This window comes from Nipponia nippon, unplaced genomic scaffold, assembly GCF_047370975.1.
Source record: "Nipponia nippon isolate SJK-2023a ecotype South Korea unplaced genomic scaffold, ASM4737097v1 scaffold_11, whole genome shotgun sequence".
In the NCBI taxonomy this organism is placed as follows: domain Eukaryota; kingdom Metazoa; phylum Chordata; class Aves; order Pelecaniformes; family Threskiornithidae; genus Nipponia; species Nipponia nippon.
The window spans coordinates 4710382-4734584 of NW_028262302.1; the positions used below are offsets into that span (position 1 = coordinate 4710382).

Consider the following 24203-nt stretch of genomic DNA (forward strand, 5'->3'; position numbering starts at 1 on the left):
GATAGTTTTATCAAAGGAAATTACTATCTCATAAAAGAAATACTACTCTTAATAACATTTGCTTTACCTCTTAAGGTGTGATTTTTTTTGGCCACCTGACTTTCATTGTTACTGGAACACACCCTTTTCTTGAGTAGTCCTGGATTTCCCTCCAGCATTTCTGAACATGCTTTCTCTGCTTTCCTAGTTGCTCGCTTAGTTTGTTCCTTAGCTGATGCTAGTAAATAAATAAGTTGATCGATTGCACAACAAAAACAAACAGTTCTTACCAGCATTCGTCACCGCTGAAAAGAATATAAAAATGGAAAGAACTAAGGAGCAAGCATTTATTAAGTGGCTAGAGCGCCCCTCTTCTGCAACTAAAACTAATCTGCCTTCCGAGTCCGGGAGCTGTGTGCGTTTCACATCAACGTCCAAGACGTTCTCCAGTGCTGGCTGGAGGGTCTAATCTTTCCCAGAATGATCTGAGCAGTGCAGTTCAAGAACAAGAATGAATATTTGAATAATCACACCACAATGTGAGGTGACCCTCCAACAGGGGACTGACCAGATACACATATGGATTTTGGGAAGATACTCTGATGCTCTTTTTTAACACAGCTGTGAGAAGAATGTGGCTAAGACCCAGTAGTCTTTCTGGAGTATAGCTGGCAAAGGAAACCATGAGGAGAAGAGAATTTAACACATGGGTGTAAGAGAGTCCGCTTCATTGATGCGATCTGAGGGGAATGTCTAATGACTGGAAGAATCAAACTTGGCAATGAAAACACAAAGCTCTTTTCATCAATTCAAACGCAGTCTCTAAAGCTGCAGATGGTTACCTCCAGCCTTGCCTATTCAGTGTGGGGCTGTATAAAATGGCACTTTGGTGAATACTAATAGATCAAAACAAAGATTTAATAACATAAAGATGTGATGTTCATTTTTAAATGAGGATACAGGTCAGTGTCTCAGAAAAGAGTGAAATAAGTATCTTTATGTATGGGTCTAAAGTCTCTGGAGATTTTTAACTGCAAACATGATATCTTTAGTGTGCAGATTGTATTCAGGACAGCACAGCCATGCAGGGAACAGGCTAAAAGCAAGATTTCTGAATTATTATACTAACTGAGCCTCCTTGCAACATGCAAATGTTGTTAACTAGTTATCTCCCTTTTAAAATCATACCTACGTATATTTAGCTGGAGTATACATTGTAGCTTGTATGCTTTCAGTCACTCCTTGTAGATAAGAATGGAGCTAGTTAATTAGAAATTGCAGGCAGAAGCACTGCACAAAAGAAACAAGTTTTGCATTCACTGGGACTTAAAGCTGTTTGTTTTGGAGGAACCACCAAATGTCAGATAACTGGACTGGCTTTCTTTAAAATTTTAGAGATACATTTCTTTAATTTTCATATTTCAAAACAGTAAATACAACTTAATGTCTTACTTTATTAAGATGTTACGTTTAGATGTTCAGACTTTCCTATTAAAACTAGACTGCGCTTTTTTTTTTACTTACTGTATTCTGGTGAATGTCAGCTCAACACATTAACTACTAGAGGCTAGGAATACAGCTTCATAGTTATTAATAGTTTCACTGATTTGTGTTAGTAAATAATTTAGCAGATGTCGAAAGTGATTTTTCTTTTAATGAAAACCACTGTGCTGCCTGCTGCTGTGAAGTTCTGCTGGGACTGAATAGTTGGTAATCTTTTAATATCATATAGGGAATAATTTAATCGGTGCTGGCATTTTGAAATGTAAAGTAAGTTCTGGTGACTTGTTGAAGAATGTGGATGTAGAGCTAGTTTCTTAGTTACAGCAAATTGGCTTAGCTCTGTCGCACCGAGTTGCATTCATTTGTCCCAGTTAAGTATATGACCTGTAGTTTACTGAGAAACAGATGCTGGTGGGTACATTCAAAAGATGGGCAAGTGAGGGCAAAGTGCTAAGAATCTTTTACTTGCTATAGCAAGCCATGGAAGTCAATGGTTATGAGAGTTTGTACGGAAGGAAATGGGGAGCCGAGAAAAACAACTCTTGTAGCAGTCTAAGATACCAATGAAAATTAGCACTAGTTCTGGACTTTCAGAACTGGATCAAAAGTTTTTAAAGGAGATGCAACATGGAAAAAACTGCTTGGTGAAGACTGATGTGTTGGCTGCCTCATGCAATGATTAAAAGCAGATTATAAGCTCCACGGGGCCCATAAGAGATACACAGTCTCCGCAGGCAGGGTTTTATGGTGTTTAGGAAACCCACACTAGCCAGATGGAAGATTCCCAGACACGCAAAACTACCACATATCCCAAAGAATTCTGCAGAGTGCAGCAGAGCTGATGCAAAGTTTCTTTGGCATGCGAGACATGAAAAGGAACATGAGAAAGTCTAAAACACAAAATCTAGTAACAATCACATCATATCATATATGAAAATACTACCATTACCTAGGGTAGCAATAACAAGCAGTGTGAATTTATTGGATTTAGGGGCAATAGGCTTGGAAGTAGCCTGCTTTGGGAATTTAGTGAAGAATTAAGACTAATTGAAATGTGTGACACAGAAAGTCATGCGTGATCTAACTCAAAGCAGTACATAGTAGGGTCAGAATTTATTTAAATACTTGGAATTCTGTGCTAACGCCAGTGACTCCTCTCAGAAAAATTTCCCTCAGACTGCACTAATATGCATGGTGAAATGATGAATTAAAAAGTCGTGTAGAGATACCTGTTTGTTATAATAAAGTAATTGAATAAGCCAGTGAGGTTATGTGCGGCCTCAGAGAAATTCAACATGTAGAGTGGAATCAGTTTTCTGGGTCTGGAGGAAATAAAAGATTGAATTAGTATTCAAATCTAAGGTGAGCTGAACAAATTCAGTTACTGGTGGCATAGTCTGTGGACTGTTGCACGTATACCACGTTTCTGTATCGCTAGGCAGATCTTGTTTCCCTTGGTAAGGCTAACTTATTATTCATGCTGTACAAAAGGAAATACATCACTTTTGCAAAGCTGTAATGAAATGTATTTTCCACATTGGATGATATTATCTTTATTGGATGACACTTCACTTAACAATTTTTGAATTGCCTGCTCCATGTTACAGTCGAAGTAAAATTTGCAGGCTGTGATGGAGGGAGTGCCTGATAACTTAGTACCACTAACACTGATAACTTTCCAGCCCAAAGAAGAGGGGACTTGGGTTAGCGTAAGCAGAAAACTTCTGACTGAAAAAATGCAATCGACTTTTTGTCTTTTCTGCCTGGATTCCTTGGAGACCCAAATGGAGAAGCAAGCGCTGAACCAGAGTGATGCATACTGGTTGCACTGAGATCTGTGCAGAGCAGCGTGACCTCAGAGCTTTTCTTTCAAAAGCTTCCTTGGCATCTGTGCCCTCCCACCCCAGATTTCTAAGTGGTTGTTTGGGAGCAGGGGTACTCCTCTGGGGTGTCACAGCATGGAGCTGAGGTTCCTCTTCCATCTGAGGAGATCCTAGTTCAAATCTCCTGCATCTCAGGGGGATGTTTTAGCCACTCAGGTTTGGTCTGGATGCTCTCTGTTCCTTGCCTTGAAGTAGTACCACATAGCAGAAAATAATGCAGGCTTCTCGGATCAGAGAGCAGTGGGTAGGCTACTCACCTCTGAGAAGCGAAACCTGGTTCTGACACTTTGCTTTAGGGCTTTTTCTCAGTTTTATCCAATGCCTGTTGAACATAAATACAGAGCCAGTATCAGAACACCCATCTCCCATTTTCCAGGTGAGCGCCCTCAATCACCACCCACAGAATCACACCTTCAGGTCTAATAATATTTGAGATGTTTCTTCTGTAGAAATTCATAGCTTCAGAAAGAGAAGTAGAGAAGACTCTTCAGCCCTGGAGTGTACAGCTCTCCTAAGAAGCAGCAGATGTGAGTCAAAACCAAGTTTTCCTTAGCTTGGCTGAGTGCTCTAGCTGGTAGTATAATTTTTTATACTTGTTTTAAAAAGGAGGAGTGGTAGCACTGTTGGTATCTTTGTCACCTTAAAAGAAACAAGTGGCCTTAGGTTAGTTTTAGAGAAGGGCAGCTTGAAGACCTCTGGACAGCTTGGAGCAAGACACTTAAACTGAGGGCCTGAGATTTAAAAAACAAAAAAAAACTATTTGGCTAGTTCAGGAGCACCCTTCTCCTTAAACTAGTCGTTGCAAATCCCATCCCAAGGTGCTGCCATGCTCTCTGTGCAGTCTGGAGGAGGAGTGCACCAGTGTGGAGCACACATGGGGCTGCAGATCCCGTTCTCAATACCAAAGTCCTGAAAGACAGGTTTGGTGATGTTCAGAATTACTGCAGCTGAGACCCTTTGTAGTACTAATGATTCATAATATCTTTTGACGTCTTGTTTTCATTTGAAGATGGCCCTTAAAAGAGCAGTTTGTGGTATCAGTAGGAAAAGTTTCATACAGTTATAATGTGTGATATTGCCAGAGCAGATTATGGGATATCATTCTCGTGGATATTTTGGGTGCCATAAATTACAGTGAGGCCTTTCGCATCTGACGGTTTATGATCAATGCCAGGATTATGTTCAGCGGTGAACTTAACAGAAGGAAGACGAAAAATCCTGACCAAAGGGCATGACAGATAAGCCTTTCCTGCATTCGCTGCACACCCGAGATATCCATTGACTGCAGGGAGTTTCACATGGATGAAGAATGCAAAACTGAGCATACAGTTTAAGTCAAGTATTTATTTTCTTTGTGTAGCTATGGTTTACATTTACTTAACCTCTGTAAATTGTGGATTGCAGTGCAGATATTGTTTTCTTAAAGTATGGGTAGTTACAATATAAACACAAATATTTATCATCATTTGAATATTTATCATCTCAGCCTTTCACGAAAATATAAGCAGTGCTGAAACTTCGTTCTCTCAAACACTAAAATGTATTCTATGAAAGTCAAATGTTTTCAGAGTCAACATAATCATGGCATCCCAGTTTTTGACCTGTGTGTTCATTTACAGTTTGCTTATAGCTGCTTGACAGAGATGGAAGTTTGTAGATTACAACATGGTTTTATTGATTTATCAGTAGCAAAATACACTAAGTATACTCAGTAAACTGGACGGCTAGCTCTTGGGCTTGTATTGTATAATATCAGCTTGTTGTGGAATACTTCAGAACAAAATCAGAATGTTGGCATAGTTAACATCAATGGTGTAAACCAGACTTGCAAAGACTAATATTTAGTAAGACCAATAACACAAACAAATTAGATTTTGAAGTTGTTTGCCCAATAGGAAGAAGCATGCTGACACAGTATTTGTAAGCTTATAGTTAACGATTCTATGACAAATTATTAAATAACTTTGAAAAGCAGATTGAGTGCTCCTTGAAGAACAGTAAGAAAACTTTTTCTCAGACTTGCTTTTTTTTTCCAAGACGATAAAACGAGTGTCACAGCAAATAATCATTTACTTTAATATTTTATATCCAAATAAAATAAGTCCATGGCATTTACATTGCCGTTACTAAATAGTATTTGGTTTGTTTGCAAGAGTCATTTATTTGTGGCTTGGCTGAAGGAATAAAAATAAATTTGCGGTTCTTTCTGTTAATACTCATACTGTTTCTTAACATATGCAAAAGATTGAATACTGTAAATGTATGTGCAGAAGCTCAACAAGAAACCCCAGACTTTCTGAAGCTTCTGAATTACGTATCTTTTAGAGAATTGCTGGAACAGTTCTTTACAGCAACAAATAGAAATAACTGACTAGGCCAGCAAGGTATTTAATTTTAAGCAAACTTGAAATCATTTAAATTTTTCCACTGCTTTAATTAAGTGTACCTTTACTGAAGCCTGGGCTAGTTCTCCAAGGAAAAAATTACAGTTCACATTTCTAATCTAATACTGAGTCATTAATTGATAGCCAGATTTTTCTGTAAGGCTTTTAATTTTTTTAACAATGTTTTGTAGAAGGGCAGCATCAGTTATGTTTATAGGTATGAGAGCTAACAACAGCTTTAACCCATCATTGCCACTATTTTATTGGCAAGTTGCTCGGCTTTCCTGTTCTACATATTTCTGCTGTATGTGACGTGGGTATAAGGATATAGATCTAAACACTGAGTTGTTGGAAGGCATAAATCTTTAGGACCAAATTTTATAATTTCAGCTTCGGATTATGGAATTTTTGCCCATAGAAAGTAGCAGAATTCAGCCTTTGAGTGGAAGACATTGCAGGTATTGGAGAGGTGTATAAGATGATTACTATATTTAGCACTATATTTATTCTGTGCCTCTATAATATATCCATCTCTATCACCTCAATCTTTTGTTTGATAAGATAATCACAAAAATTATTTGAAGGATGTAACAGATTAACATCTACATCTGATAAAAGGTAATCCTAAGTGGTGAACTCAACACAAAAGGCATTTCGCAGATCTCCAATTTTAAACACTGAGAAAGTATTTTACTCTATGCTTTTGAAGAATTCCGGGAATCTTGATGTAAAGCCGAATTTTTATGCTTTCATCAGCAGAGATTAAATGTTCTTTCTCCTGCAATCAGTCCCATTCATGTCAACCAGGCAGAATTGCCACCAAGGCCTGAGTCTGCAAGCTCACTAGTTCAGCTGTCCTCAAAATGAGCTGAAGATCCACTGCTGCTTTTGTGTGTCAGCCTTGCTCCGGAATTCGCTCACCTCCCAGGAGCAGGAGGAGAAGCTCATTCCCAGTTGGATTGCAGGAACATGGAACAAAATAGGCCCAGGCGGCCAGTGAAAAAAAAAAAAAATCTCATCTCAATTGTCTTGCTAGAATGGTGCAGAAGACAGTTGGAGACAGTCTGTCTGCCAGCTACTGGGGAAAGGTTACTGAAGCTTAGAAGTGGGAAGGCTTGTTTTTACTTTAATGGCCTTAAATGGGTGATAACTTAGTAAAAAGCCTATGAAGCATTTTAAGGAGCACTACACGTGTGTAGAAGACTCTTTGGTCTGTGATGCTAAGTCTCAACTGGTATTTTAAAAGCCCATTTTTTGGGTGTAAATGAGCAGTTAGGCATCGTTTCTGGGCTTATCCCTGCATAGGGCACCCCGTGGCAACATCACCATAATAGACAAGCTTCATGTTGATAACATCTAACTATAATATATTGCAAACATTAAGAGGAGGAAAGGATGCTTCACCCATGGATTTTTTGTTAGTCCACTACTGAGGGAAGAGTGCACTTATTTTTTCTAGAAATACTTCTCAGAAGCATGACTAAGTGTGAGTCTCCCTGAAACCAGGAGAAGTCTGTGGGCACCACTGGATCACACCGGAAGGGTGGGGAGTTCACCTACCAGTCTGAGCCCGTTACAAAGGACTTTTCACAAGTGGGAGCTTAATTAAATGCTTTCCTCTTACATCCAACCTGTTTCCATTGTTACTTGATTCCTCAGTGGTATCACAGAAGCCATTCCAGCTTGGGTGATATCCCATCAGTTACGCCAGGAAGGCAAATCTATTGAAATACATCAAACCTATGTAAAAACAATTATTTTTAATGTAAAGTGGAGGGATTTAATTATGGTTTATAGGAAGGAATTTTCTCTCCAGAAGCTCCAGATTACTCTTGGTCACGGGGGTGGGAGCTGTCTAGAGCCAGCAAGTCTGCATTGGGTTTTGTAAAATACTTGTGGAATCAAGAAAAAAGCTCGTGTTGTCTTTATTGTTTATGATATCAAGAGGAGTCTGCCAAAGTTGTGCCTTGATGGGGTGTACTTGGGAAACAGCCTGAGTAGTACTTGCGATTTTACAAACTCGTTGTAAACAAGACTTGACTAGAACATGCCCAAAAGGGGTGTAACTGGTGTGGAATAGGCAGCTGAGAGGTTCAGACCTGGCCTTACAAGGAAGGCTTGTTTGAAACATGCAGAAAGGTGTAATGTGGGGGTTTCAGACTGATACTTTTAAAGTTTAGAGTCTCTTAGCAACCCCATTCTCTACAGATCCTTAAACGTATGTCAGTCTGCTGGTCCAGCATTTCATGAGGAATCCTGTCTGTTTGTTTTGGGCAGATTTGAAATAATATTTGGTTTAGATAATCAATTTTTGACATTGCTTTTAAATATTCCTGAAGAGGGATTTAGAACGAAACAAAATCCTCTAAAAAGTAGTCCTTTTTCCATCTTCTGAAATACATCTCAACTGAGTATAGAATAAGAGAACTGGCTACTTGTTACCAGTTGACGTGGTCTAGAGCATGGATTGAGAAGCTGAGAGAGGTGGGCTCTGTATCCGACAATTTTAGGCTCTAATTCTGCAGGTATTTATGCCTATATTTTTTTTTGTGCACATGAGGAGCCCAGTTCAGCTCAAGACTACTTATACATAAAATTAAACACGACAAAAAGTTTGTGGGTCTTTTCAGTTTTCTTAATTGGTTGAGCTTCAGCAAGTCATTTCACTTCTCTGGATGCTGTTTTGCCACATGCAAAATACACGTGATGCAAAATAGACCTGATGTCTGCCTTTTGAACACTTTACATAAAAGTTCTGACCATCCCTCCATGTTCTGAGCATTCAAAGCAAAGAATATTTGCTTTTCTGAGGTAGTATTGCTCTCAAGAAGAAAGTGGGAAACAGTTCAGAGACAGAATAAGCTTGCCTGTGATTCATGGCACTCCAATGATACCAAACGTCATTACCAATGGGCAGGACTAGTGTTCCTCAGGAGTTGATAGGAAGTAATATTTTTTCCTCTTCAGATGAATAAATACTGTGACAGAATACTTTCTATAAGGAAGATATACTAGCATAAGGTAAAACTGCCAGCTTTTCCTAAGCAGATGACAGAGACTTCAAGGAAATATTTGGCAAGAAAATCCAGGAGACCTTTGCCTATTTGTATCAGCACAAAGTTTGTGGAAATGCTGTCACTGTAAGGAGTAGGCTACAATGTCAAGGTTTCTCCTAAAAAAAGAAGAGATCAGCTGTGACCCCAAATGAGTGGAAACAGTAACTGTCAGTGCTAAAAGTAATTCAAGCTTATGGAAGGAGGTATATAAAAGGTTTTTCTTGCACAAATAGAAGTAATAAACTGCATAAAATTTGCCTATAAACTGTTAGACTCAAGCTGGAGTAATTAGGTGAAATTCTGTGAACTGATCAGTATCATTTGGCCATCATATGCCAGTATATCCTCTATTTCAATTATTGTTAATTTTTTAACTCTTTAGTATCAGTCACATGCTGAGATATGAATGGTCCATCCAATAGTAAGAGTCTCTGCCTGCTCTAAATGATAAGCGTGTTGTAGATCTCAATTTCCTGAAACACAGATGAGGTTGTAGCATAGTGGTTTCAGGGTTTATTTTTCTTTCTCATAAGCTCATTTATTTTAGGCAATCAGTATATGCTGCCCTGAGCAAGCATTTGCAAGCAAAGGAGCAATACCTTTCACAAGGTGGCATTAAATCCAGCATAGATGCAAAGTCCCAATTCTGTATTATCCTGTACTGTCTAGCAATCTACATCAATGCAAAGTAGGGTGAAATGCTGTCAAAATAGCCCAACTGTGTTTACCACTCTCTTTTCCTGCTGTTAGTGATGGCACAAGGTGAATAGTAATGGTGAGCTAGCTCATAATCTTCCAAACAGAAGGTAGAGAGCAAACAATTTGACAAGATTAGTTATTGTGGACCACAGATAAAGGCTTAATATTTTAGCCAAGGCCTGTGTAAGCCAGGTTTATTTTGAAATATGTCTGCTGTCAGGAGCCCAACTGGCTGTATTTACTTCTAAGTTTAATCATATACAGAATAACTCTTTTGGGTTGAGAAGACGCTGAAAGGGATTTAATAGGAATGCTTGTTTTGTGACAGTGCTTTTCAGAGGCAGAATGGTTTGCCCTGCCAAATTTAAGGCCTGTAAGTTTAATGGAACGTACTTTTTGGAGTGACATTACAAACAGTGTTGGGCAGGCAGGAATTGGCGGCGGTGCCTGGAGTGATTAGATCCAACACTGTGGTCTACCACAGTTTAGAGCTCACTGATGCTGCTAAATCAGTCTCTAAGACTTGTGTTTTAAGACCAGAAAGGACCATTAATACCAGTCAGTCCAGCCACCTGTCTAACACAGGGCAGCGAATTTTACTTGGTAATTCCTCCATCAGGTTCAAAACCACTGCTGAACTCCAGCGTGTCATTTAGAAAGACACCCAGTCTCTGATCCAAAAGATGCAGAGGGAACTTTGTTAAGCAGAGAGAGGCAGCCTGGTGCATCTGAACTACATGCAGTCTTTACCACTGTGATGATTTATGAAGGAATTGTTACAGACTGGTGTATGACCGTTAAATGCAGTCGGCAATGTTTTTTAGTGAGTCGATCAAAAATTATTATTGTTCAAAAGGCAGGCTTTTGAGGAGGCAAAAATAATACCTGAAATGAAGAATAAGTATAATTAAGATTCACTGAACCACCCAGAGGTAAGAGGGCCATGCCTCTGTAGCGTGGAAGATAGGCCACTCACTGCGAGGTCGTACCCTTACATTCCAGGCTTTGATCCAGTGAATATGTAAGCATTTTATTCAAGCAGAGCAGCCTCAACATCTGAAACTGAGAACAAGCCACCGCAGCACCCGGTGTTAGCGCAGTGCTGCTCCCTTGAGAGGGAAGCAGCTGGAGTCCAGCACCCCCGTACAGATAATAGAGCTGAACCAGTTTCCTGCAGCCTCTTGAGTAAATGATCCTATCCAAGTGACTGGTTTCTGGGTGAGGCTAGTATCACAGCAGCCTCTCTTCTCTATGTCATTTGTTTCCTTGACTTTTACAGAAAACACCTGAAAACGAGTAGTCCGTTTAGGATTCAATGAAATATATCCAAAAGGAAGACCGAAGGAAAGGAGAGGAAAAGGAAAGGAAAGGAATTTTTTTATTCTGAGATGAAATTAAGTGAATTTATTTGTATGACCACCCACCAAACAGTCAGATATTCACTGAGCTCTACTGCTAAACTGCTTGTAATGCTTTTGTCCAATGCATTTTATTTACCTAATATATTTTCAAATGCTTAGTTTCTAAAGGGAATTAGTGTTAGCAAAACACATTCCACAAGAAGCCAGAAATCATGCAAGTAAGGCCATCTTCATAGCCTGAACCTAATCTTATCTACTGGAAAGATAACCAAGGGTTATAGTTTAGGTTTATAAGCCTTTATATAGCATTTCAAAATCCAGGAGGGTTTTGTTTTTATCGCTTAACTCCTCCATCTGCAGGTAGAAGCTATTGTTTTCGGCTAGTCTATATATCGCTTTGCAGATTACGACATAGGCTACTTGAAGGATGCCCTTTTCTTTCAGCTGGGTATCCATTTTGGCTATTTCTGGGGCATGATGCCTTGGAAGACCATTCTGTGACTGTATAACTCTGTCATATTCGGAACTTGTGGATAAAGTCCACGGCTCTCCTTTGGGGTGAGTTCCTTTGGCCAGAGATGGAGCAGTGTAGGAAGATGTACTGATCTGTGTGGATTTACACAGTTGCAGAGTTTTTACTGATCCCAAGCTACAGTTTAGAGCTAGACTTCTTCAGCAGAATACATGAAAGAAGAGAGCAAGCCAAAAGCGTGCATAAGAGTCAGCACTAGAGACCAGTACATAACATTTTTGCAATTATGCGTCCAGCTTCTGGGCTGCTGGAACAAACTTCTCTGTCACTAAGGATTTTAAGTCTGCTTTATGGAGACTGATTCTAAAACTAAAATGATTTATACTCAAGGGAGTAAAGCTCTGTAAGGCTTTGCTAAAAATCAAAGCAGATTGTCAGACAGTTCAGGAGCTATGTCAGATCACTCCATATAACAACATACACCCCATACAGGCATTTTGTCAGAAGTATGCGTAGGCGATAAGAGAACACAATTTGAAATAACTGGAAGAGAAGTTGAGAATGGTTGAGAATTTGTCTTGGGGAAGACACACCTAGCAATGTTCTTGTTTAGGTAGCATTCCTGTGAAGATGAGGACCTTCTTAAAGCTTAGCAACAGTTTTAAAAGTACTTATTCGCACTGGTAATATCATAGCAGCAAGCCCCTCAAGAAATTTTTTTATTTCTGTGTTAAAACACAGATTCACCTGATTTATTAACTCCAAATTTGTATTGAGGAAGAATTAAGCCACTGCAGTTCAAGAGCCTTCACAATGGTGGGTCTTTTTCTAACTTAAAAATAATGACAGGCTGGATGTTTCTTTCCTAATTTGTGGGGTTTTTTTATTTTTCCATTTCATGGAAGCACTAAGATGAGCATTAAAGAAGTAGATCGTGTAGATAAAGAATATTTCTAGCTCTCATCTTTGTGCTTTTCATGGATGTAAATTCTATCTATCCCAAAAAACACAGGACTTTTTGACTTTGGGTATGTGCAAGTCAGTATAAATAAAACCAAAGTTGTAGCTATCCATCTGAATACATAGTTTGTTCCTGTATTTTATATGCCATTTTGTACTCATTTTGCATGCACACATACAGTAATTGCATAGAGAATGCTGAAGTGACATTTGCTAAGAGAATTTATTTGTTAAGGGACAGATTTTCTAGAATTATTAAGTACCAAGAAATAGTGAAGGCCACCTACTGGGATTTTCCAGAATCTCTAAGCAAGAAATTGAAATCTTTGAGAATGAGGAGTGAGACCTTAAGAGGCTTTGCTGAACATTCCTAAACATGTGTGTCTGTCCTTGCACATTTGGACCTTCAGTGCTGCAGCTGAGTTGCCCACCATATTGTTCTTCTGCCTGACCTAAAACACCAGCTGAAATACTTTCTTCTTGAATGACATGTTTGGTTGCTTCATGAAATGCAAGGTCAGTGAGTGTCTTTCTTACATCTCAGGAGAAGGTAGTGTCATACTTCGCGTTTAATTTATACTATATGAGGACTGTTTCCTTCACAAGCAAAAAGACAAATGTCATTTGTTAAATCTGTGTCTTAGTATATGGTCAAACATAGTCAGTATTGCTTTCAGTTAAGTAAAATATGGTGAGATTATACTGGCAGATACGTCACGATTGCACAAAGTAATAAAAGTTGCTTTCAGTGTCTTCCATATTTTGAATAAAACTCTGCAAACACTGAGAATTTTAGGGTAGTTCCTAGCACCTCCATTCATCTATTTAGATATTTAAATTACCTTTGGACTTGAGGTATAAGACTATTCCTTCAGTTTACTGCAGATTAAAATGCTCAACCTACAAAAGGAGCTGCCTGCAGCGTCCCAAGAGCCTTATTGACAAGGGGCAATTCTGCCACCCTCACCCCTTGCAGGTAGTACCTCATTGGCACAAACAGCCTCGTTAGCTGCCTATTTATTACTCACAAAGAAAAATGTTGCTTAGTGTGAGTCGGGATGGCAGAGTTGGGCCCTTGGTGAACAAAGAGTCCAGGATTATCGTTCCGAAAAGCCCCCGAGGCCTATATCAAGAGTTATTAACCACTGATTCAGCACATAGCATTATTTTGTAGGCTTAAGAGGGATTTCAGTGGTATATTGGGTCTTGTGTCTGTGTAGGGGTGAATTTTGCCCTCTGTTATTTTATCTTATAAATAGCTGTTACAGTTTCTCTTTTACATTGTTGTTTAAATCTCTTTCAAAGGTATGGTTTCTTAATCCCCTGCTGCTTTTTTTTTCTTTCTTCTAATAAAGAATAAATAAATTTGCAAACCCACACATGACTGAAACAAAAGGCAAATAAGCCCTGCACGGTTTGTGTTTGGTGCAGGATACCTCATTTTGATGATTTCAGTCATCATTCATTTGAAAAGCAGAAGCTATGATTGTTAAGCCTCATTATTTTCAATGAAGCCTGACAGTTTCAAGGTTAAACAGAAGACAGCTACTTTCATCCCAGTGGTATTTCTCTTCAAACATGGGCAGCTCTTCGCTAACTTGTGTGCTCTGGTGTGCAGTGTCATTGCTTGGTCACAGAGTGGTGCACATCTAAGCCCAAATGCAGGGCAGTGTGTAAGCGGTGACCTCCAGCCTACGTCTCCCCAAGTGAAACCTCAGTTACTGAAGTCATTTCTCCCCCACTTGCATAAGCCATGCAGTATTTCTTCTTAACTGAACAGTGATTTAAATAAGCCATGATCTAAGATTTTACTATTTTTCTGCTGTCTCACAGAAAACAATTTGCAGCCCAAACCTTATTTGTCCAGACAGTTTGAAATGTTTCTCCTGTGCTTTATGGCTCTGAAGCGAATTAGAGAGGGTGCTAGTGTGAGAGAGCAAGAGACCTCCAGTGATAGTTAAAGTGGCTGAGAAAGCTGCAATGCTTCTGAACATACGTGCTGTTAAAAGTGAGGACTGACCTGCCATTGCTTTTTGAAATTGCACATGGACTAACAACTGATTTAACAGGGAAACTTCTCAGTAAGAGAGGCTGAGGAAGCTATGACCTATCAGTAACTGAGTTACAACCCTTAGAACCCAGAAAACATTGATTTATCCACTGTTAGAAAACTTTCAAGAGCAAATAACTTGTGAAAGCCCTGACTTTATACTTGCATGGACTGACTGCACTGAGTTATGACTGCCTGGGTGCTGCCTCCATAAAGACAAAGAAGTGCAGTAGATGTATGTTACAAAACCAGGAAAAATGCACTAGTTTGTTAAAAAGGAAAAGTGGTACATAGAAGACTGAAGGGGGAGGAGGAGTAGCTAAGCAGTAGTTTTTCACCTGTGCTTTCACTCCTTTAGAGTCCCTGTGGAACAGCTAGAACCAGCTGAATTTTCCACGTACATTTCCTGGTGTCTGATAATTACATTAGGGTGGTGAATTCTTAATCTCATTTCAGGAATTAAGTCACCTGGTGAGTACAATGAAAGGTGTAGCTTCATGGTGCTTGGTGGTTCCTGGAAAACAAGAGTGTTTCAATACGTACCATGTGCGTTAGTCATGACTTGTGGCAATAAATCCAAGACGTGTTAACTAGTCTTCCTGCACTGAAGTTACTAATGCATCCATGAGATAAAATGAATTTTGCAGTTTCGATAAAGCTGTGTTATTTTTATTTCCTACCTGCATTCCTCATGTTGTATAATATATTAAAAAAACAGACCTGTCTTTTCAGATAAGGAAAAATGGTCAACTTTGCAACAGTGAATACAGCTATTTGAACCTGCAAGTCTTTTTATCCGTTATGGAGGTCGTGCATATAATATGCTGGACGTGGCTCTATAAGTGTTCTACTACACACAGTGTCTGCTTTTATATAGTTAGTTTATTTGTGGGAGAGCTTTCACTGAAGGATTCCATAAAATACAGATAAATTGAAGAAATAGCTTGAATGCATGATTACTGGAGTGCTGAAGATAAATGTGTGCAAATGGAAAATGCTGAACAAATTTAGTATGTAGGCATTTGCCTACATACTTCAACAAAAGGAAAGGACAATTAAGCCAGTGAGATGCTGGACATGCTTATAGCCTGTGCCTTAAAACTAAGAGAGGATTAGGCTCTGTCCTACTTACTTAGACTGTTAATTTTTCTGTCGTTGTGTTGACGTAGTAATAATATGGGCCACCTTCAAAATATCATCGTCCACATCCTCAGAAACTTGGCTTGTTGAGTATTTTGAAAAAGTTTTTGACATAAAATGCATGGGGTTTTAGACATAAATTTCTAAACTGGACAATAAAAGTATCTGTTGGATAACAGGTAGGGTATTTTTTAAGGGGAAACAACAGCTAAATGTTACATTTAACAAGAGCCATGGACCACTCATATTTTAAAAAGGACAAGAATTGAATGTCCTGCTTACACTGAAGTGTATATGTGCCACAGGATTGCTGCGCAGGGTTTTGTGTTAACACCTTACGGGAACCTCAGATACTACATATACTACAAAAGATTAGTGAGTTGATATATATCACTGACTGCAAATGGGTTGGGCTGTAGGTTAAAAAGTTTTCCGTAAGTTGTCTGCATTTTCCCTTAATGTCTGTCTTTTACAGTAGTGCTTTGTTTCTGAGCATGACCACCACCAGGACAGCTTGGTTCAGTGCAAACACTGTCTCTTTCAGCCAGAACATTCCTAACGTTTGCTTCCTTTTTTTTTCTCTCCTCTCCCTCTCCCCTGCCCCCTCTCAGGTTGGAAAGGCTGGTGGACGTCCTGAGGAAGAAGGTTGGAGCAGGGACCATTAGGACCGTGATCTGATTGAAAGCTCCAGTCTAAGGAAGCATTCACATCTGGTGACCAGGCTGCTTCATTCAGCACTGTGTAAACACTAAAGCCTTAACTTAGCAAACAGTTGTTAGAAGTGGGACACTCCAGCGACATTCCAAGCTGAGATAAAATCAAATCATAAATGTTTAACTACTTTGCTGCTGAGTTCTGTGATTTGTTGAAATGTTTCACTGCAAACATATATTTGTATTTAAGCAGATGCATTGTGGCACTGTGTACTGTGAAAAATGATGTAGATGCTTATTTTAACAGTCTGTCCTCTCGGTGTTACTAGGCTATAGTCTGCTGCAAGGCACAGCTTGATCGTGTTTTCAAATACTGCAGGCTTCAGGTGCAAAATCCTGCAAAGCAGTTTCAAAATTTAAATCTCATGTTATTTGTGAGACTGCAAACAGTCCAGTATTTGTATGTTAAATATATTAATTGATAAAGTAGGTTCACATTCAAGAAATATCTCTGGCTATTGAAGATTTTTTCCTCCTTACTCATAGCCCATTGAATTGCAGCTAGTGACTGTGGCTACATCTAAGGGAAGGGTACGTGTATAGCTTTATACAGTGGTTCAATAGCTACTGCCAGTACATGGCATTTTCAGTGTACATTAAAAAGAAATGTACAGTTAGGTTTCACTGGAGGTACAGCTTCATAAATTGCAACATGAAAGCCTTGTGACATTGTACAGTATCTCAGACAGTGGGGAAGGTTTCCTGTATTGGTTTTAGTCACTCCTCTGTCCTTTCCTATGAGGGAAAATCTCTCAAATATTCAGAAACCACCTTATAGAGTCAAAATTTGCCTTCTCACTGTAAGGTGGGTTGCTCACCCCTTTCCTACAGGATTTTTTACCCACTTCTTCTAGACTTCCGATTGCTCTGCAGTGCAGGATTACCATCCAGGTTGAGTCTGAGGCCAGACTGCCAACCCTCTGCTTTGTGTACTCCTGAAGCGCCCTGGGACTGAACTCAAAGGCTGAAGGATAGACTCCTTCAGGGAGGGGAGAAATTGAGGGGTGAGGAGGAAAATTTGGGGTACACAGACATTACAGACCTTACAGATACAGGAGAGTGGGACCTAGGCTTATATTTATGGCCCAAACATCCCCCTGTATTTGCTATGTCTTTGTCACATGACCAAAGGTGAGCAGAAAGGTCAGGTCAGTGCTTGTATAAACCTGCTCAAGAAGGCAGCTGTAATCTCTAAGCAGCCCAAATTCAGTAATGAATCTCAGGAGCACGGTGGGCTTTAAGCTGCTCCCAGGACCAGCCAGCTCAGGCGGAGTGGATGTAGCTCCTAAGGCTTCTACTTGCCTACTGTGCTTTGTGTTTAATGTTGTTATGCTGTCTTGCCTCTTACTGTTTGCTTGTACAGATGTCATGATAGGGCAGTCTAGCTGAAGAAAATGAAATTTTAATTTTGGATAGGGGGAGACATTTCAGTGCCTGTTTCTCCTTTCAAGCACTTCCGTGTTAAACCTTCGTCATCTGCAGACCTAAGCTCCTCCTAGTTTCAGTTGACCAAACCTAACCCCTCGCAGGGAGATGAGTAGCATTCCTCCAAGCTAAATTTACCCAAGTCACTTCTAGAAACTTCTGAAGTGCTCCTTTTTGACCTTTGATCAATCCTAAGATAGCCAGTGAGTCTGGAGTCTCTCCCCCCCACTTATTCAGTGGGAAGAAAGTTTAATGCTTCCAGACCAGAGGACTGTCACCCCCCAGCTCCCAGCCCCTTCACCATCTCCTGTGTGCTGCTGTCCAGCGCTTGGGTGACTCAACTGCTCTTTTTCCTACTGTCCCCACTGAGCTTTAGTGCACTAAGTGAAAGACAAGATCTCCTGAGCAGTCAGTGCTGTTGAACCATTTCTGCTCTAAGGAAGTGGTGAGGAAGGAATAAAGATAAAAATGTAAGGACTACCGTACTGTGCTAGATCAGAAGTCCAGCTAGCCCAAAGACTGCCTTTGGCAAGAACCAGCAGAAGATGCCTGGGAAAGGGTATAAAGTCAGGCCAGCACTAGTGATCTTCCTCCTGAATGGTCTCCGAGCAATTTATTACTTAGGGGGTTTCTGAGCCAGAGGTGGTGTCTTTGTATTTAGCAGCATTTTTTCATGACCTGTTTTTGAATCCATTTAAACTTTTAGTATCTACTTGTTCCTGTCACAAGGACTTATGGAGTTAATGGTGCATTGAGTAAAGAAATATTTCCTTTTCTCTGTTATGAACAAGCTCTATTCATTTGCTATCACCTAGGTTTTGTGTTAGAGAAACGGTGAACAACCATTCCCTGTTCATATTGTTTCCATGTCCCTTGTGATTTTATGTATTTGGCATCCTTCCCCCACCATCTCTTTTTCCAGAGAGAACCCCTAGTCTCTTGTAAAGAAGCTGTCTCATGTTTTTAGTTGGCCTTGTCATGCTAATCTATTTCTTTTCCAGTTCTGCAGTGTTTTTACTGAGATAGAACCAGATTTGTGCCTGGTGTTCAAGATATGGACAAATTATGACTTTAACAGTTGTCATAATTATGTTGTCTGTTTTATTCTCTATGCTATTTGTAATCATTTTTAGTATTGGATTTCCTTTATGACAGATGATTTCTTGGAATTAATATATCCAAGATTATACTAATCTTGGATAATTAAGATCCAAGATCTTAATAATCTTAATTATATATATATATATAAAATAATAACAACAACTCTAGATCTCATTCCTCAGTTACAATATTCAGCTCAGAGTTCATCATGGGGTGTATGAAGACAGAACTGTTCTCTGAATGCATAACTTTGCATTTGTGGGTACTGAATGTCATCTGATGTTTTAGTGAGCATTCCCTGGTGACCGTGAGTTCCTATTCCATCTCTTCTCACAGCTCATATTTACTACTCACAGTAACATAGCATCAGCAGCATCTCCATGCTGAATATGGTGATATGAAATATCACCATCTTCAAATTAACCCCCTTTTCAATGTGATTTCTTAGCTAAGTTGAACAACATGGGCTCTGGGACAAAGATGCCTGTAGAACAATAAGGTAACTTTCCTTCACTGTGAAAACGATACATTTATTCTTACCCATTGTTTTAATCTAACTTTTAACTATTTATTTTTCTGTGTAAAGATCTTCCTTCTTACTCTTTGGCAGGTTTGATGAGGAACCTTGTTTGCTACTTTGTGTTGTGGTTTAGCCCAGCAGGCAGCTAAACACCACACAGTCGTTTGCTCACTCCCTCCGCAGTGGGACGGGCGAGAGAGTCAGGGAAAAAAAAAAGGTAAGATTCGTGTGCTGAGATAAAGACAGTTTAATAGGACAGAAAAGGAAGGGAAAACAATAATAATAATAATGATGATAAAAGAATATACAAAATAAGTGATGCACAGTGCAATTGCTCACCACCCACCAACTGATGCCCAGCCAGTTCCCGAGCAATGGCCCCCCAGCCAGCTTTCCCCCAATTTATACGCTGAGCATGACATCATCTGGTATGGGATATCCCTTTGGCCAGTTTGGGTCAGCTGTCCCAGCTGTGCCCCCTCCCAGCTTCTTGTGCATCTCCAGCCTTCTCAGTCAGTAGAGCATGAGAAGCTGAAAAGTCCTTTACTTGGTGTAAGCACTACTTAGCAACAACTAAAACATCAGTGTGTTATCAACATGATTCTCATACTAAGTCCAAAACACAGGACTATTACCAGTTACTAAGAAGAAAATTAACTCTATCCCAGCTGAAACCAGGACACTATGGAAATGCAAGTTTACTAAATGAGGGCTTGTTTTCCATGCATGAATGTACTAAGTTCCTCCTTCCCCGAGGAGTATCGAGAAGTTGTCTTGCCCCAAGTCTTTGCACCTCCAAGGAATAACCTTTTGAGTGCAGGCTTCATACAGCAAGACTGTTTGACCTCCATCCTCTTGTGTCAGCTGGCTTTGTTTAGGAAAGTAGCATCGGCCAGGCAAAAGCAGTCTAGCAGGCTTTATGTCAGATACATCTGGTGGTGGGTAATACTCAATTTAGTAAAATTAGGTGATAATTTTGCTTTGTAATTTTCCTTTTTACACATTGTACTTACTTAAGTGAAAAAACATTTCCTGACTCTGTCTTATGTCTTGTACCAAGTAGCCTGAAATTCAGTGAGCTTTTTAGTTAGGGGGTTTTATCATCCTGTAGATAAATGACTTTGAATCATAATTAAATTAGATGCTGATTTTTAAAATTCAGCTAGAAGTGTTTGTCTGCTTTGAAAAGGACTTTGGGAAATTTACTGTGCTGAGAGGCGAAGATTTGGAAACGATTGGGTTCTCACTCTTCCTTGCTAACAACCTGGTGTGTGGTCTTTGGCAAATCCCTTAGTGACAGTCATAAAAGGTATGCAGCCCCTGAAGAGGTGTCTAGGCTTCTCGGGGGAGTTTGCAAAAGCATCTGTGTGGCTAATGTCCAAACACTTTTGCTTCTTCACCAGCTGAAGTGAACAGCAGAAGTCACACAGGTCCAGTAATGCAGGCCCAGCCTTTAGTGCCCTCGGGTGAATTTCTGGCCCCATTGAACCCAGTCTGAGTTTTGCCTTTCAGTGTAGTGAGGGCGGGAATTCTGGTCTGGCGTGTAGAAATAGGTGATAATGATAGCAAGGGTTAATTGGCTTTTATCATATAGTTTATTCATTGAGAACTGATTGATGTCCACGCAGAACTCTGAAAGTGAAAAGAAACCTGCCCTGGGTAGCAGACAAATGCAATTGTCACTTCTGTCCTAATTTACGAGAGAAGGATGAGATTGCATCAGATTAAGTAGCACGAGTAGCAATTCGTTTGCCTCCCGATGGAACAGCAGTTCATGATGAAAGGTGGCTCACCACAGGCAATGCTTATGGTGATGGTCGTAATTACTGGTCAAATTAGCGTCCCTGCTGTCTTGAAGAGCACTGAGATACTCAGAAACGTTCTTCCCCTGTGAGATTTTGTGTGTTTCTCTTGATGATCCTGCAGCACGTTATGCATTGAGAGCCATTTCTGGTATATGCCAGGGTAAAATATGTAAATAGCATCATGTTGGCTTGGGATAAGAGCATTATTAATGCTTTTCAGCACTGTAATTATATTCATAGTAAGCCTTCCCTAAGCCCTCACTAATTAACAATATTGTGACAAATCAACTTTAACAGAAAAGAACTGTGAACCTTTAGTCATTTAGTACTGTTTTTCATTCAGCCCACAGCCCAAAATTGGTAGCATGGTTTTCTGTACTAGTGTTGGGAAAACTGCTGATATTTGAAAACTTCAGAGCCAGCTCAGTCTTGTTAGTGGAATCCTGTAGATGAAGTCAGTTTGATTCCTCTTTAAATATATTCACAAGAAAGTAAGATTCATTAGTTAATCATTAATGTAGGGGAATATTAAAACTGCTTTTATAAATAAGCCATCATATTGAAATAGTTTAGTAATGTCAATATGTTGTCACAGGCACATTTATTTATTTATATATTCCAAATCAGAGGACATTTTACAAGATACCTTAATTTTCAAATTAAATGGCTTTAGAGATATTCTTATCAGGTGATCAAGATTTGTAACATCTTTAATCCACGTACACAAATGAACTTGCTATCTAAATGTTAGGATTCCTCTGTGCCTTTATTTTCTTCCTTTAGAATGATTCCAGATGAAGGCTGTTAGGTTTGTTGGGTTTTTTCTTTTTAATTTGTACCCCAGAAGATTTTCCTCCTGTGCAAGAATAAACCGTGAGGCACATGAAATCACGGACTGGCAGTTTCTCTGGTACTGTGCTTGCTATGGTCGCAGCATTACATGTGCTGACTCTTATCGCTGTACCATTTCACATCAGGTCTGCAGAACTGGACATTCTCTGTTTGTTCTTCTCATGCATTGGTAAATAAAATGTATTCACAAGTCCAAAAAACCAAAGTGGTGTTCTCATATTAGGTTGATTATAAGTCAGCTGTTGAGCTTCAGTGGTCTAAACATTTCATTCTTCAGTTTTGTTGGGAGCACACGTGTTCTGGGAGGCTTTTAAACAAATACTTGAAATGGTTGAAAGATTTACATTGCCAGTGCCTAGCTAAATATGTAGTCTTTAGAAAAGACATGGTTTATTTTGGCACCATTTGAAAAACTCAAATATTTTAAACATTTGTTAAGTTCAAGCTTGCACATTTGATCTAAAAGTTTGCATTCCAAAATTGCTTCTCGGGTTACCTGTCTCTCTCTCTTTTGTATTTTATAATCCCTCTATTAAAATAGTCTTTACAAAAGGAATTGGGTTTTGGGGTTGTGTGTTTTTTGGAGGTTTTTTGTTAATTGTAAAATATTGCCATTAACTTAATCAATTTTAAGGTAACTCTGTTCGACTAAACATCAGAAATGCAACGCCAGAAGTGTTTTCAGAATTTAGGGCTTCATGTCGGTAGCCAAGACTTGGTTGTAAAATTAATCAAATACAGGAATAGTGACCAAATCCTGCAGTGCTTTACTCGTAGTCATACTGTGTACTGTGATGAGTAAGTACTAACAACCCTTATGGTGAGTGGAGGGCCAGCCAATAAAGAAAACAGGTTGAAAAGGTGTACTGAACTGATAAAATAGAATAGCTCAAGGAAAAGGAAAAGCTGTCTCTTTCACCTGGAGTTGGTTTTCTTTTCCTTCCCTTGGTGGGGGCGGAAGGCAGGGGCAATGTTTAGTCTAATTTTTTATTAAAAAAAAAAAAAACCCACACCTTTTATTTTCTCATAAGTTTTAACCTGAAACTTGTACTGAAACTTAAAAAGTTAAGAATGTATAAATTGAAATGACCATATTTTTTTTTAAGGCCTGCAAGAACCCCCGTTCAGCAAGTCCTGGAGCACACTGTTACAATTGTGCACGTGCTTCGGTGTGTTGCCCAGCCAGCCGCCAGCTGCAAGGGGTCACACTCCTTTCTGAGAAGCTGTCATCAGGAGGAGTTTGGCATGTTTCCTCCATGGTTACCTTGGGCCAAAGGTCCACACAGTGTCACATTCACAGTTTATCGTTGTTTGAATGGCTTCTGAACATGATAGAAGCAGATCCATTGTTATATGGTAAAACAGCAATATAGCTGGTAGAATTGGTCACAACTGCTTCCCAGTGGCAGTGCTAAAGTAAGGTTATGATAAACCTTGCGGAATACGTTACATGAATTTATGATGATTAATACTCACACATGAATGTGCACTCTGTATTTCACATAAAATTGAAAAAATTGAAAAAAATTGGTTTCCCAAAGAGTTCAAAGGATGAAAACAATGGTATATTTGTTCATTAGCAGAACTAATTCCAGAGCCAAACTTACAAAAGCAAAAAAAGAAAATCAAAAGATTAAGATGCAAAAATTTAAAACTACTGTGGTACTACTCTAATTCATTGTCGGAAGCCTCAGGACTTTGTTCATTAGTATTTGACTTCCACTGATGTAGTGCCACTATTTCACAAGTTTTGTGATCAAAAAGAGGTAAACTCTTGTCAAAAATCAGTCTATGAGAAATGAGATTACTGTGTCTAAGCTGATACAGATATAAACTTATAGATACCAGCTTAGAAGTTGAAATTTTGCTTAGAAGCAAGATTTCAAATATCTGTAAGAATCAGCTTTTCAAAAAATGATTGATTTCTTCACTTGGATATTTAGCTTATTCAGAGAACATACTCAACTCAGATGCAGCCTCTGTGAGAGTATACTAGACTAGAAATAGAATAACAAACAGTGGGAAGTCTCCATCAGCACATGCTCATAGCACTAGTATCACCCCATTTGGTGCTTTAACATGCTATACAAAATTATCAGCTTTGTTTCTTCCACTTTATATAGGGAAAATTTTCTCTCTCACCCCTAACATTCTACCAATGCATGGAGAACATCAATATTACAAATGATGGTTACTAAACATTACCAGTAGAGTTAAGCAAGAGAGGAATACACACAAATAGATAAAGATTAGGACTGTGATCAGCTATGGCATTTGTTATATCAGTTGTTTTAAAATGG

The 24203-nt window shown here is 39.3% G+C and overlaps 1 protein-coding gene across 1 annotated transcript in view; it reads left to right on the forward strand.

Annotated features, from left to right (window-relative positions):
- Positions 1–22438, forward strand: part of MIPOL1 (mirror-image polydactyly 1) — a 199097-nt gene extending 176659 nt beyond the window's left edge. The window contains exon 18 of the mRNA XM_087747228.1: positions 16099–22438. Within this exon, the coding sequence (XP_087603354.1) occupies positions 16099–16165 (67 nt within the window). The 3' untranslated portion in view covers positions 16166–22438. The remainder of the gene's footprint in view (positions 1–16098) is intronic.
- Positions 22439–24203: the final 1765 nt, after the last annotated feature.